This window comes from Tyto alba, unplaced genomic scaffold, assembly GCF_018691265.1.
Source record: "Tyto alba isolate M040663 unplaced genomic scaffold, T.alba_DEE_v4.0 Super-Scaffold_1000006, whole genome shotgun sequence".
Classification (NCBI taxonomy): Eukaryota; Metazoa; Chordata; class Aves; order Strigiformes; family Tytonidae; genus Tyto; species Tyto alba.
This window is the reverse complement of record NW_024881272.1, coordinates 17,447,366-17,461,245: the sequence shown is the minus strand read 5'-3', so window position 1 is coordinate 17,461,245 and position 13,880 is coordinate 17,447,366. Positions and strand designations below refer to the sequence as shown.

At 36.3% G+C, this 13,880-nt stretch overlaps 1 protein-coding gene across 1 annotated transcript in view; it reads right to left on the bottom strand.

Moving 5' to 3' along the window:
* Positions 1-13,362, bottom strand: part of HFM1 (helicase for meiosis 1) — a 53,248-nt gene extending 39,886 nt beyond the window's left edge. Inside the window, exons 1-6 of the mRNA XM_042785695.1 lie at positions 13,186-13,362; positions 11,228-11,510; positions 3,197-3,247; positions 2,564-2,662; positions 2,188-2,309; positions 405-726 (exon numbers count right to left, since the gene is read on the bottom strand). Of these exons, the coding sequence (XP_042641629.1) occupies positions 405-726; positions 2,188-2,309; positions 2,564-2,634 (515 nt within the window). The 5' untranslated portion in view covers positions 2,635-2,662; positions 3,197-3,247; positions 11,228-11,510; positions 13,186-13,362. The remainder of the gene's footprint in view (positions 1-404; positions 727-2,187; positions 2,310-2,563; positions 2,663-3,196; positions 3,248-11,227; positions 11,511-13,185) is intronic.
* Between the last annotated feature and the right edge of the window lie 518 nt (positions 13,363-13,880).

Below are 13,880 nucleotides of genomic sequence, written 5' to 3'. Positions count from 1 at the left end.
CACTAAAATCATGTTGAGGACTGCTCAAGGTATTCCTGGCTGGCTGACCTCTGCTCTGAAAAGCAAGTCATTTTAGTCTTCTTGCTCATTACCATGTGGATAAAGAAATAAAAATAGCATTTTGAAAAACTTCTTTTATCTAACAATTTCTTTAAAATTAAACCTACATACCTCATCCTTACTTTTCTCATAAAAGAGGCTGAGGTCAGGACACATTTATTTACACTACTACATATTGCCAAAAGGAAGCATCCTTTTTCCTTATACTAAAAAGAATTAGTGTTTGGAGCCCTGTTAAAGTACCTTCAATTGAAGGATCCAAAACTCTGTATTTAACAAATGTATCTAAAAGAATAATATGATCCTGACGGTTGATAAATTATCAGAATTGACTAGACATGTACCTTTTTCTTAATGTTGAACAGACACTGTCATCATCACTGTTTTCTGGAAAATTGCTTAATATGTTATTTTGTGAAAAAATTGTACCAGGTTGCTTAGAAACCTGTGTTCCTGTTTTAGATTTATCTTGGTCAGAAGAGAGAAACAATGAAACCATTTTCAGATTTTCATGCTGAAAACTAATTTTCTGTCTTTCTCCTACACTTAGTTGGAGAACTTCTTTTTCAGAGGCTATGTCAAAATTAACAGGTGCTGCTGATTTATCATTTATTTCCTCAGCTTTAGTCTTATATTGTTGTATAAACTGCTGGTGTTTTCTCCCTCCTACAAAAACAATAAACTATTATTTGTATTAATATTCATATTCCTATTAATAGCCATTTAATCAAATAACTTCCACAGAGAATAAGCCAAATTCACATATATTATATGAACTGATATTTCTATCTTATTGCAAGAGCTTTAGTGCATATTTTACGACTCATGCTGATGAACACAATGCATTGGTTGTCAATTAAAAATTATAAAAACAGGGTCACATTCTATGCTTGCTATACAAAGTAATGGAGCAAAACTATTCCTCAGAACTACAAAGCCGTTTGTAAAATAGAAACTCTTTACCCTGTCCCAGAATAACAATGTTGGTTTTTTTTTTTAAAAAAATGACACGACTAAGCTTGCAGTTCCTACTACAAAGAGCTGTGAGATAAACCCTGAAATCTCAACAGACAAAAACTGTAATGAAGTCCATGACGGGCTGGGTTCATAGTCACCTTGGTTAATTTTCACATTTTGCAGGGTTAGTTCTCAGTAGGATCAGTGTCCTGATCTGGCTGACCATATAAATATTGCTGTCAGCAAAAGGAAGGTAAGAGCAGAAAAAAGCAACTGAATGCAACAAGATTACAGAACAGCTCTATTCCACAGCCTATTAATTTCAGTGTTATCCATCTAGAAACTGAAAATTACAATGGCCTGTTTGTGACATAACCCCAACAATTCTAATTCCACAAACACCAGAAAGCTTATTTGCATGAGTAGCTCTTAATGGAATTGCTCTTGCATAAATTAGAAAAAAACCCTTCTGTCTTAACAATGTAATTCCTAAATAGAGAATACAAAAAATCAGCACAACAGCTAGGAAATGCAGAAATCTAGTTGACAAAGATAAACCAACCAAATTCTTTAAATTAAATTTCCTTAAGGTGATCCTGAACATCTAGATGGAAGGAATACACGACCTAGCAGCAATCAATGTTCAGATTAAAATTTGGCCTCCTGAACGGCAATTTGAAAAAAGCCCCAAAAGGGAAAAACAAAGTTAGGTTCATACAAACTCTCTGCTCCTTGGGTGGGAGACAGGTCATCAGATCCATGTGTTGCATTATGCTCTTACAGTTGCTTCCTGCTGTGTTATGATGCTTCATGGAACAATGTGGGGCAGCTGAAATTTTGATCATACATATTACCTTCCCACTTTGCACAGTAAACATGTAGCCTGTATATTTCCAAAGGGGACTGCTAATACTCTAAAGATACACAAGACCATTGCTTTCAACTAAAATACATTCTTTGTCTATATTTGCATACCTAAAATATTTTGTATTTCACAGCACTAAAAGAGGAAGGAAGAATTAACCATCAAGCTAATTATTTGTTAAGCCATTCAGAATGAACGGCAAATATGATGGTTTAGTGGGCCTTGGCAGTGTTAGGTTTCCGGTTGGACTCTATCATCTTAAACACCCTTTCCAACCTAAATGATTCTATTCTACAATATTTTACCCATGTAAGTGTTGTCTGTGGTTTTTTCCAATTCCCTCTGTAACTCCTCTGCAGTTGGAATTTCAGCAATAGCTGGAGCAGGTGCAATACACCAAATCTTAGGCTCTTCATTTTCTAGATACCTATTTTTAACAAACAAGTATAAGGTAAAAGCATTCTGTAAGCACCCTTCACAACATCTAGCTCAAAATCACTAATCATAAATAATTTACTGTTTCTGGAAGAACTTTTCAAAGTGAGTCATGAACCTGGAACTTTCTAGCCCATTTTTATTCTTAAACAGAAAAAGGAGTTAAAAAAAAATTTGGCTGTAAAATGTTGCAGAGTGTGAAAAAACTTGGAAAACAATTATATATATTTAACAATAAAGATTTACCTTTGTCTTGTATCTGGGCCTTCATAAAATAAATCATCCAATGAAAAGACCGTATCTGTACAGTTGAACATTTTTAAATCAAATGTGAAGTCTCTTCATCTGCAAAAGGCAGAACAAGGAACTGTGGAACCAAAATTATTAGAATTGAACATGTATAAGCAATAGAAAGTTTATTAGTTACAGGTATCAATGCTTCCTATATTTTTTTTTATTTCAGACCTCTTGCCTGCATCTCTAAATTCTTCTTCAAAAAGAGAATCTCTCTCATGATAAACCATGGTTCCTATTATTTCTGACCAAAAAATCCTGTAGGACAGCACTTTAAATAATCTTTACATCACCTTGACATGTCAGAAGAGAAAAAGTGGGTAAGAGTGAAGAACCAGATAAAGTTTCTGTTAAAATATTTAATTTCTAAGAATAATGCGAAGATTCTTTTATACAACTGCAGGCAATCTATTTTCTCAGATTGCTTCTGTTCTGATGGAAAAATACAATCTGTCTTATGATCAAATTCTGTCAACTTTTACAAAATAGAATTATTTTATTATCTAACAATCCACAGTAATTATGTTGATTTACAAGCAGATCAGATTTTTTTTTTTTTTTTTAATCTACATGCAAATTGCTTACCTGGACAACTGGAATATGGGCCCAACTCCTTAACGTTCTTACAAGTTTGTTCTGAAACATCAGGACCAGAGGTTATAAATTACTTATCATATACCCCAGTTTTAAAAATACACCATTTCAAATGTTTTTCATTTAGCACCAACTCTAGGCATTAGACACGTTCTCTTTATGTGCTTGTGTACAGAAGTTTCACAGCTCTTACTTAAGGACAACTTTGAAAAGCAAAGATCTCACTAAAAGAGTACCACCGAAAGCATTTTATGAGTCCTAAATCTTAGGTTCACCGAAACAAATGGTAAAATACCAAATCAACTTCAACAGTTTATAAAACTCAATAAAGGCCAAATCTGGTGATAAAATAACAAATCAAAGCTACCTTCTTTCCCTACAGAGATAAACCAAAGGTGACACTTCTTTTGTACTCCAGCATCTCATTAGTAACATATGAAAAAAAATCTTTCAGAATGCTTTGCAAATAGGATTCAGGTTTACTTAATTACTGTATACTGTCAGCTGTGAATCAAATATTTGAAAAATATTTTTCTTCCACAGAAGCTGTAAAACTTCAAATATTCCAGAGAAATGTTTCAAATTTAAAACAGAAAACATTTCACAATACCGGCAGAATAGAGAGCATATAATCAAAACTGTCTGAGAACACAGTGAAGATGGGGTTTAGAACTTCAAACAAGAAATCTGTCAATGTTCCTTTTACACTCCTTTTCAGAGTAAATCTGCAACACCATTTCTGCTACTTCTCCACTGCCAGGTTTTGCTACTTTTTCCTTCACACTAATAAATCTATCAAAGCTGATTAATTTTGCCACTATGCTTTAGCATGCTTTTAATATCAGTAATGTAAACCAGGAGTTTTCAGGCTTGGGTATCAGTAGTGGCAGCAGAAAGCATCTGTCAGTAGTACTATCAAGTTGTTGCTGTTCAAATAGTAATTATCTGTGTTAAGTGCTTATACAACTGAATAACCACCACTCCATCAGCTCCAAGGAGCTGCAAAGACTGCACACCAGCATGATATGGTTTTCATACCTCAGGTGGGGAATGATCAATCAATGATTACACAACTCATATTTAAATAATTCGGATTTATGATTCCTGCCCTTGAGCAGTCTTTGTTATACACAATATTTAATCTCTCAGGCCCTTCAGGCCTCTGCTCTCTATATGTCATTTATACTTTGACTGGCTCCACTAATTACAATTGCTTGATAATGTAAATAAAAATGGTAAGAGATGTCATGGTCATTCTGAGACAGGAAAACACTAGCACGACACTCCTTTACACAGTTTTGCATTCATCCACCTGCTCGCTGGCTGTCAGCTGTGACATCCACCTCAAAACACCCAGCCAAAAGCAAAAAGAAAAAAGGGCAAAACATATATCCAAGATGGACAGGTATCAAAGTATCTTTTCTGTACTCTCAATGCTGTTTTGATAGCACAGGTAAAATGCATATTCAAGATGGTAGAGTAAGGGAGATGAGTAGATGTTTGCAGGAACAGCACAGATCACTGATTCACACAGAGATCTTTGCCAAATCCTGTAAGCAAAGACCTCTCATGTATCTAATAAACCAATAGTCCTCTCATGTATCTACTTTAAGAAACAACTTACTACAAACACTTCAGGCCACAAGGGGGTTTGCTTAGTTTTGAAGCCCCTTTGATTTTCACTTCTCTCCCAACAACAGATCCTCTCCTCAGACCTATTTCACCCGAATGCTCTTTCCAGGAGACCCAACGCGAAGGTCACAACTTTTCAGTGGTGCCGACCCAAACAAACTGCAGCTGCTCGCTCTCAGCTGTGGACCAGGTGCCTTGTAAGAGGCAGAGAACATCCTCACCTCACAGCGTTGCTTCCCCGTTCCTGCAACCCCTAGGCACGCCCTCACAGTCAGGCTCCCTCTCCCGCCCGCCTCCCTCAACCGAGGAAGGAGAACCTGACACAGTCGCTGCCACCTCACCAGCAGCGCCTCCCGCCACCACCGCGCAAAATGGCGGCGACCGAGGGCCAAGGCGATGCCACAGCGGCCCGGCAGCGCCGCCCGACCAATGCCACTCAGCCGGTCCGGCCCAGCGAGCGGGAAGCGCCCATTGCCACCCGGCCTTTTCCTAGCACCGCCCCAAGGGAGGGCCGCCCTCCGGAGTTGGCGAGTGCCGGGGCATTCTGCTTCTCTCTTGCGGCTGCACGAAATGGAGGACGCCGGGCCCGCTCACCCATGGCTGCTTTTCCTCTGAGGCGCGGACCGGCCGGCCGTAACACCTGACTAAAACGCATACATTCACAAATCCTGAAACCAGTGGGGAAGAAAGGGGCTAAATTCTCCTTAAAACGGTAGAAAAAGGAATGTGGAGGGACTCCCCTGGTGCTGGATTTAGGGCTTGTCCAAACATGGATTTATTGGGAACTACTCCCTTTGTTGAAAAGTCCTTACTTTTACCCTAGTATAAACCAAAAGAGGTGGCAGATTCCTGCACCTTATTGGCTCTTAAGGATTCCAACAGGAAGAAACAAATACACTGAAAATATGCATCCTTAAAATATGTTCTAGTGAATTTCTAAAATTTTCTTCCCTTGCTGCTGAACTTGAGCAACAAAGCAGCCTCAAACAAGTTACTTGAATTGAAACAATATAGTGTGAAGTATTTGTAAAATGCAGGAGTACATTGCTTTCCACCCCCACGCCCCCCCCCCTGAAATACTACAATTTACCATTCTGGACTTACCATAGCCTTTGAACTAGTAAATTTAAAGTAAATTGCAGAACTGTCTCAAAGACTAAATTTTAAGCTGGTTCAAAGCTTCATGCCATTCAACAAATACTATAGAGGCAGCCACTGTAAATATGTATTTCCTCATACATAAATAGATGAAAAGGAGACATAAGATTTTCTCAAATATTGATTGATTTTAACATAAATAATTTTTATTAATCAACTTTTTGGTTTTCTTTCTTGAAAATATTAATTTTTAACTTTCCATTTCAAATTCTTAGACATTGTATGTTTGCATAATGTAAGTGTATTCTCTCAGACTGTGCAAGCCCAGGTCAATTAAAAACATGCAATGAAGGTTATGCTTATTTTTACAATCCTGTGTATATGAAGTCTTTCCTTTATTATTCTTACCTTAAAAAGACTCACATCAGAACTGTGTCATATTACAATGTTCCAAAATTTGCACCACATGTTTGGATGCTTTAATCCACCTCACCATCTAATTACTGGGCAGACAGCCAAGGGAAAGAAGCACTTCATTCCTACTTCCAACATGACAGGATCTTGGCCAGCACAGAATAAAAGATTCTATGATAAAGGGCTTAGAATACAATCAGGATTGCTAATGAACCCATTGTCTGAAATTAAATTCTGAAGCCACCAATATTATTCGGTAATTTGAATAAACATGGAGAAATGTTTGTGCTTATAAGCATACAATAAGCATTCATTTTGTGCTTATAAATTCTGAAACCAGAAAGTATTTTTACTTCTTAATATTAGAGAATGCCTTCTTCGATTCTGGCCTCAGGCAAGTTTCCATCTTAGCTCACAACATCTGCTTTTAGCTGACCAGACTTTAAAGTTTAAAGCCATAATACAAACAGTTCATTTTTTAAAGCTATTTTTTCTTCGATTCCCTTCCCTAGGTGACATGTCCCTCAACACACACACAAATCACATAAAATATATAGCAAAGCAGTCTCTCAACTGCTCTGAGACAGTTTAATTTTTTATTTTCCCCAAGCCTAACATCTGATCTGCCATATGGTTTGAGTCTTTTCAGCTCATGGAGATCACATACTAACTCATAAACCTGCATGTTCTGGAGCAATGCAACTAGAAAAATCACAACCACCAGACATTGGTCAGTGATCCATATGATAACAGAATAATACTCACATTTACTAAATGCAAAGCTGTTAGAAGATTCCATTTTCTCCAGAATTTACAAATTGAACAAATCAGCTACAAACAAATTAAATGCAGAAAAGTATCAAGACATAAGTAGGCTGACAATAGTTGGTCCCTTGTCTCAGTTTCCTTTGCTTGGCTTTATCCACAGTTTCAGAAACATGACAAAATCATTGGTCTCTAAAAAAATGCCCTACCTCGTAACATAAATCACTATGAAATATTAGAAGGTGTTAGAGACAGCCCCTGAACTATATGGTTCTTACTACATGCTTGAGATGGTTTCAATGATTCATTTATTAAAGAAATTACAAGATTCAAGCATTAAAAAAAAAAAAAAAAAATTGCAGCTGTAACCTTCTTACAGTCAAAATTAGGAAATAAAAATAAAACCAAAATTGCTTAGATGAGGAAAAGAGAAGTTTCTTCCATTTTATCATGTTAGCTAACACAAACAGGGGCCTGATGTTACACCACTCTTGCAAAAACTTAAAACAGGTGAATAACTTGATTCGTGGCAGCTGAAATTACTCATGTGCATAAGCGTTTGTAAGATTGGGTCTTAAGAAAGCTAAATGCAGCTCCTGCTGGGACCTGGCTATACCACTCTGCATGTCCGCCGGAGGTGATCTCCCAGGCCTGATACAAGGCACTGCTCCCCAGGGCAGCAGCAAGCAGCCTGCTCTTGCTGCGCCCCTAAAATATGCTTCCCCAGGAAGTTCAGCTCTTGAACTTTGATTTTTATGTGTCTGAAGTAAAATATTTTTAACGTGCTTCGTCTTTTTTTTTTTTCCCAGGGTGAGGTGGGAAAAGTGTTCTTTTCTGTACTTTTTAAACTTTGTTTCCTTTTTCAGTTTCTTACCCATACATTTTTTCTTTTAAGAGATGAACTCCTCCCACTGAAACCCTCAAGCATAGACTAACCACAAAGGACTCTTTTTATTATGTATAGTATTAGGATCATACTTCAAACTAAGAAAACAAGCACATTTCACATTCACAACTCCACCCTGAACAAACCTCATCATGTACAAGCACATTACTTTATGTCATATGCTATTTAGATACATTAGCAATTTTGCACATAGAGAATTGAGTATAGATTTTATAGTTAACACAGCTGATAATTTTTAGTTTTTGTATATTTAGATCATAAGCTGATTTCATAAAATGAGATATATGCAGAAAGATAGAAAATGAAATTAATGCTGTGGTGATATTTATTCCTTTGGAGTATACCTCCTAGGAGGCAAGTCATTGCTGCTTCCCTTAAAAGTAAAACATAAAGAATGTCCCATTGATACGGTGTCCATGGACTCTGCTTTTGAATAAATAACAAATCAATCTGAAAGTTGTATCTACAACTACTGTTTTGGAAAATAACTAACTCTGCTATTTTCATCTTGTCAGTTCTAACAATGTATTTTAAAGGGAGGAAGGGAATGGATGTTTTTTAAGATAGAGCTATTTTATTCAAGTCAGATCACAACAGAAGTATAAGGTACAACTAAATGCTCTTTTTTTTTTGCTCTAAATTATGTATCAGTGATATTTACTACTATACATCAGCTAACATCTGGATTCCAGATCCTCTAAGAGTTCATTTACTTTGACAAGATTTCCTGTCAGCATAATTTATTGCTTTAGATTAGAAACTATAATATTGTCATTGAGAAAAAATATTAATAAAACCCTGGAAATTAATACATTCGTAGATTTCTTCTTTCTATTAGATAGGAGTACTGTAAATATCTATAGATTTTTCCTAGAATCATCTTCTCATTTGTAAGAAATATAAACAGTTCTAATAAAAATTAATGTTATGAGTTAACCCAGTTCTGTGGTGAGCTTTGTGCAGGAACTGGGAACTTAAGTGATAATGTTTTCTTGTTGCAGTGTGAGCCTATTTATCTTTTTATCAAACTAGTTCCTTGAAGAAAATAAAGTCTTTTTCTGCCTGTGTTTTGAAGTAATATGCACTATTAATTTAGTGTAGTTTTGGCAATTTAAAAATAATTTACTCATAGTAGTCTTCATTTATCATTCTGAATACATATATGTCCAAAATGTTAATCTTCCAAACCCTCAGTTCTACAAATATTCCTCAGTAATACTTGCAGACCAGTTGACTTAGGATTGTAAGTGAAAGCTTGATAACTTGCTGCTGCTCATTAAACCATCAAGAAAATAGAAAATGGAAATAAAAGGTCCATAAAATAAGTCAGGATATGTAATTCTCAGGAAAAAGGATGTTTCTTATCTTGGAAAAGCTGCTTATACAGAAATCTTAATATAACTGAGGTATTTGTCCACACTCAAGGGACAGAAGAAAATTTGTTAGTTTTGAAAATATGAGTCTGATAAAAGATTAATTTTTAGAATATATTTTGTTTTACACATACTATTCTCATTCACCAAGAGAGTTTGTCTGTTGAAATGTGTCCCCAAACACCAACAAAATGCTTTTTATTTTGGCAGACAATGGCTTGAGGAACAAACAAGAGGCATGGAGAGCTTGATTCTTTTTGTGACACTATGGGCACTTAACCTCTATATATCTGATTCTTCCTCAGGAGAATTTATTTTCTTGGTTTTGTGTCCACTCCATTTTCTTTAGGAAAAAAAAAGGAGCAAATATTTCAGCTACTGCTCTCTTTGAAATGTTCATCCAAAGATTTCTAGAAAAGTTCATCTTACTTCCTTCTCTGCTCCCATCCTAATTACTAAACTTACGTCAGTTATGGTGGAATAAAGAAACTCAGCAAAATAAACCATGTTTAAAGAAGCAGTGTGATCCACATGCGAGGTGAATGGGGTTCACCCAATATGACTAGTGACTTGATATAGTCAGGGCTAAGACACATGTATTCTAGAGATAATTCTGATAATTTTAAACTGTCTTTTCTAGGATGACAGCCTGCTTACTCAGTTGTTTCTATAATCTTCTGTACTGTAGCTATGCTGTGCATTTTAAGTTAAACAGCAACAATATGCCAATTAAATTTCTGCAGACTATATGATCTGAACGCCCTGCAGATCCTTAGCTTTTTCAAAGTAGGTCCATGTATACAGATTTTGTTTGATCTCTGGTTCATGTCAACCTGGTTTTGAAACATACCATAACTAGAAGATATTTCTTTATGATATGTTAGTTATCAGGAATGTGATCTAAACTGATAGAGGGGAAAAGAGTCCAAGCAGTGATCTTTCTTAGAAAATAAGTTTATTCTCCTTGCATTAAAGGCATACATTCCTCAAAGTTTGTATTTTCTCCCATATTTATCTATTATAACTTTTATGATCATAAAGAACTTTGCCTTGAACCTTATGATTTTAAATTGAATAATTTGATTCTTGATAATATATTAGTATTTACTGATTGCCTCATAAAAGGGTTAAGTTCAAAACTGTGGCTCTGGTACACAGCTAACAAAGTATGGTTTAGTCCTGAGTAGAGCTTTAGGATATTACTGCAGTGCAAGTAATACACAGTAGGAAGTGCAGTAGAATGTACCCTTGCAGATGATGTAAGGGACATAAGCCAACCCTCCTGACTCTATATCAGATACCAGGAAAATGTTTGTACTTTATAGCCCTTGGACTATATTGATTTAGGAACTTTACATGATGTGGGCCTTCGAAAGGTGTGAGGAAACTGTACTGTTGTATATGCAACACAATGTTGACATTATAGTACACACAATAATGATACAAGTATCTAATATCAAAGTATTATGTTGAGTACTTCATCATATGTTTTGGGTTCACGGACCTTCATGTACAGAGCTATGCAATTCTATTGTACTAGTCTTAAAAGCATTTGAACAAAATATTTTTCCAATTTAACTAAATTTGTACCTCTAAACTTCAGCAATGTTGTATTTTTGGACTGAAAAATCATTGAGAAACAAGTATAATTCAAAACTTGAAAACAGTGAGTGTCTTACATTCTGCAATGCAGCAGCTTGTACGGATGTTCAGCTTTCAGTTGGGACACTTGGGGCAATTGTACCCGTTCCCAACATGTTATCTTCTGAAAACAAAAGCCAAAACAGAAAATGACATGAGAAGCCACAAAATAGAAAGCCTGAGTACACTCACAGTTAAGAAATTGTCCATCACCAGATGGGTTTGTTCCACAGCAAACTGTGGACTCCACATTGCAGAGCACGTCAGGAATAGGCATTGAATTAGGTTGAACATGTTCTGGGAAACTTCCAAACTAAGAAGTAAAGGCAATGACTGAAGCTTGGGGACTTCTCACCATCACAGAAACATTGGAGTTCAAAATCCCACTGCACTTTGGCACAGAATGCTGAAGATGGTTTACACAGACTCAACTTATCCTCAGACTAGCACAACTGCTTTGGTGACAGTGGAGAACCTGAGATATCAACATGTTGTAAAGAAAAAGAAAACCTTCTGTCACATGGAATTCTTGATAAAAATGGAAGAAGCAGTTGAAAAATGCAGTATGTTGACACACTACCATAAGAAACAGAGTTAGATATGAAACACTTTTATAACAAGCTGACTACTGACAATGATACAGAAAGTAGGTGACAGCATTTCAAAGTCAAGACATTCTACATACTTGTTGATGTGTTTACAACACAGATGAAAGAACAGTTTCAGGATTTCACAGAGAAATGCAGGCTGACACATTGACATTGATAAAGTTTTTAAAACATCTTTTCATATAAAGCCATGAAGAAAACTTTGCAATTTGCATATTTAGTCCAGCTACTCACTAAACAGCCCTTTCATGTATTAATTCAGACCATATGGACTTCCTGGTTAATTTTTTGTAAGATATTCATAAGAGGATATATATATTTAAGTAAATAAAGAAAAGATGGAATGGTCAGTGGATTAAGGCTGTATCTGCAGAAGAACTCAGGATGCTGTAATGCTCCAACAGTTTTGTGTGTCTTCTGCTGGAATGTAGTATGTTTTCTACTGGAATGTCCTGTGGAAAATTGAAATTCTTGGCTTCCTGTGTAATTCTGGGGAATAGTTGGGAACTTACAGAATCTAGCAAGTCACTACAAAGTATGATAGGGTTCTCCCTTCCCATTTTTCCAAACAGCATTATAGTTACAGCACTCATTCAAGATCCCTTCCCTTTTTATAAAGTGATTTCAATCCACATCTCCCACCTTCTGAGCAAAAACTCCAGTTAGTCAATTATTGGGTTTTGTGGACCAGGCCTGTCAGCTCTTTCATGGTAAAACCATTCGAAATGCTATGGTATAATTAAACCTTACGCAGAAAGAGTGCTTATGTGCCAACACGACTATGGCTAAGGAAAATCACCTGAGAGTTGGGAGACACCCCCCACCCCCACCCCCCCCAAATCACTGCATTCCCCTGGGCTACAAGAGAATACAGTCATGTGCACTGTTGTCCAAATATTTGATTCATGCAAAGGAACCCAAACAAATACCCATTATAAGCAAACAAAGTATTTCTAGTGACATCAGTGATGTTTGGATCACATTTGCAACAGAGCCAACAGGTCAAATCAATATTTAGAAATGGAAAATGTAATTTGTTCACATTCTAATAATGATGAATTGCAGGACTGGATTTTATGTAACTTTTAAAACTGTTTAATTCAGTATGAAAGAAACAAAAGAGTAAAGACTTGTACCTTAACAGAATGCTTTTGCAAATCATACATACTTAGAAAAAATTAATAAGATCAGCTTAACTGTTGCTACAGCATTGCTAAATATTAGAAAGTGTGGGTTTCAAGTGTTTATTAGCATTCATTACTTCTTCATACTCATTTAAGCACCTTATTTTCCTGTAAAAGAAGCTAGAATTGCAACATCTAGGCAAATTACTTTAACATTTGGTCTTCAGAAGCTTCTAAAGCTACAGAATACCCAGTGTGAACTACAGAATACCCAGTGTGAAAAAAAAAATATATTTATTTTTGAAAAAGTGGTGTTATTTTGTTTCTTGAGGAGTTGCCATTAGATCTCTTTATGCATGTATTTTTAGCTAATTAAAATACTACCTGAATATCAGGAGAATGTTATCTCTCCTGTTACCTTGTTTTAGCTCTTGTTCTTGTCTTGGCTTTAGCCCCTACAGACCCAGAGTTGTAAGAAGAGGGAGTCCAAAAGAATCTCCAACATGAGCTCCTGCATGTAAAAAGCCATTAAATGTCACCAAGTCACCCCTTTTTTGAGATCTGTAACTTTTCCTTTTGTCTCGACTGGTTTTTGTTTTCTTCAAAGTGTGACCTTTGGCCTGTATTCACAGTCTGTGCATAGGCTTTGGAAGCAGAGGGATTTGAGGCAGAAGCATTTCCTTGGGCAATAGAAGTGGCAACAGCAGGAGTGCCAGAGAAAACAAAGTGTTAGGATAAATCTCTTAAAAAAAAAAAAAAAAAAAAATCACAGTGCCAAGCTATTCCTCCCAGCTACTACCTATGTATAGGGAAGAATCTTTACCGTCAGTGCATGAGGTACAGAATATAGGTCTACAGAACTTTAGAATTCACTTAGATAAATTTACAGTATTCATTAGAAATAATAGTAATTTAAAAAATGGAGCGTGAACAAGAGAAAAGCACCAAAATGTTAAGACATAAGCCCAGTGTTCATAGAGTTTTAGAGCACATATTTATCACATTGCCAGTCAGCACACTGCAGCTGGCAGCTCTGCTACGTGGGTTTAACCACTGCTTTCCAGACACCAAAGGAGAGCAGACACAAGGCAGTTCTTGTGATGGGGCTGAGAT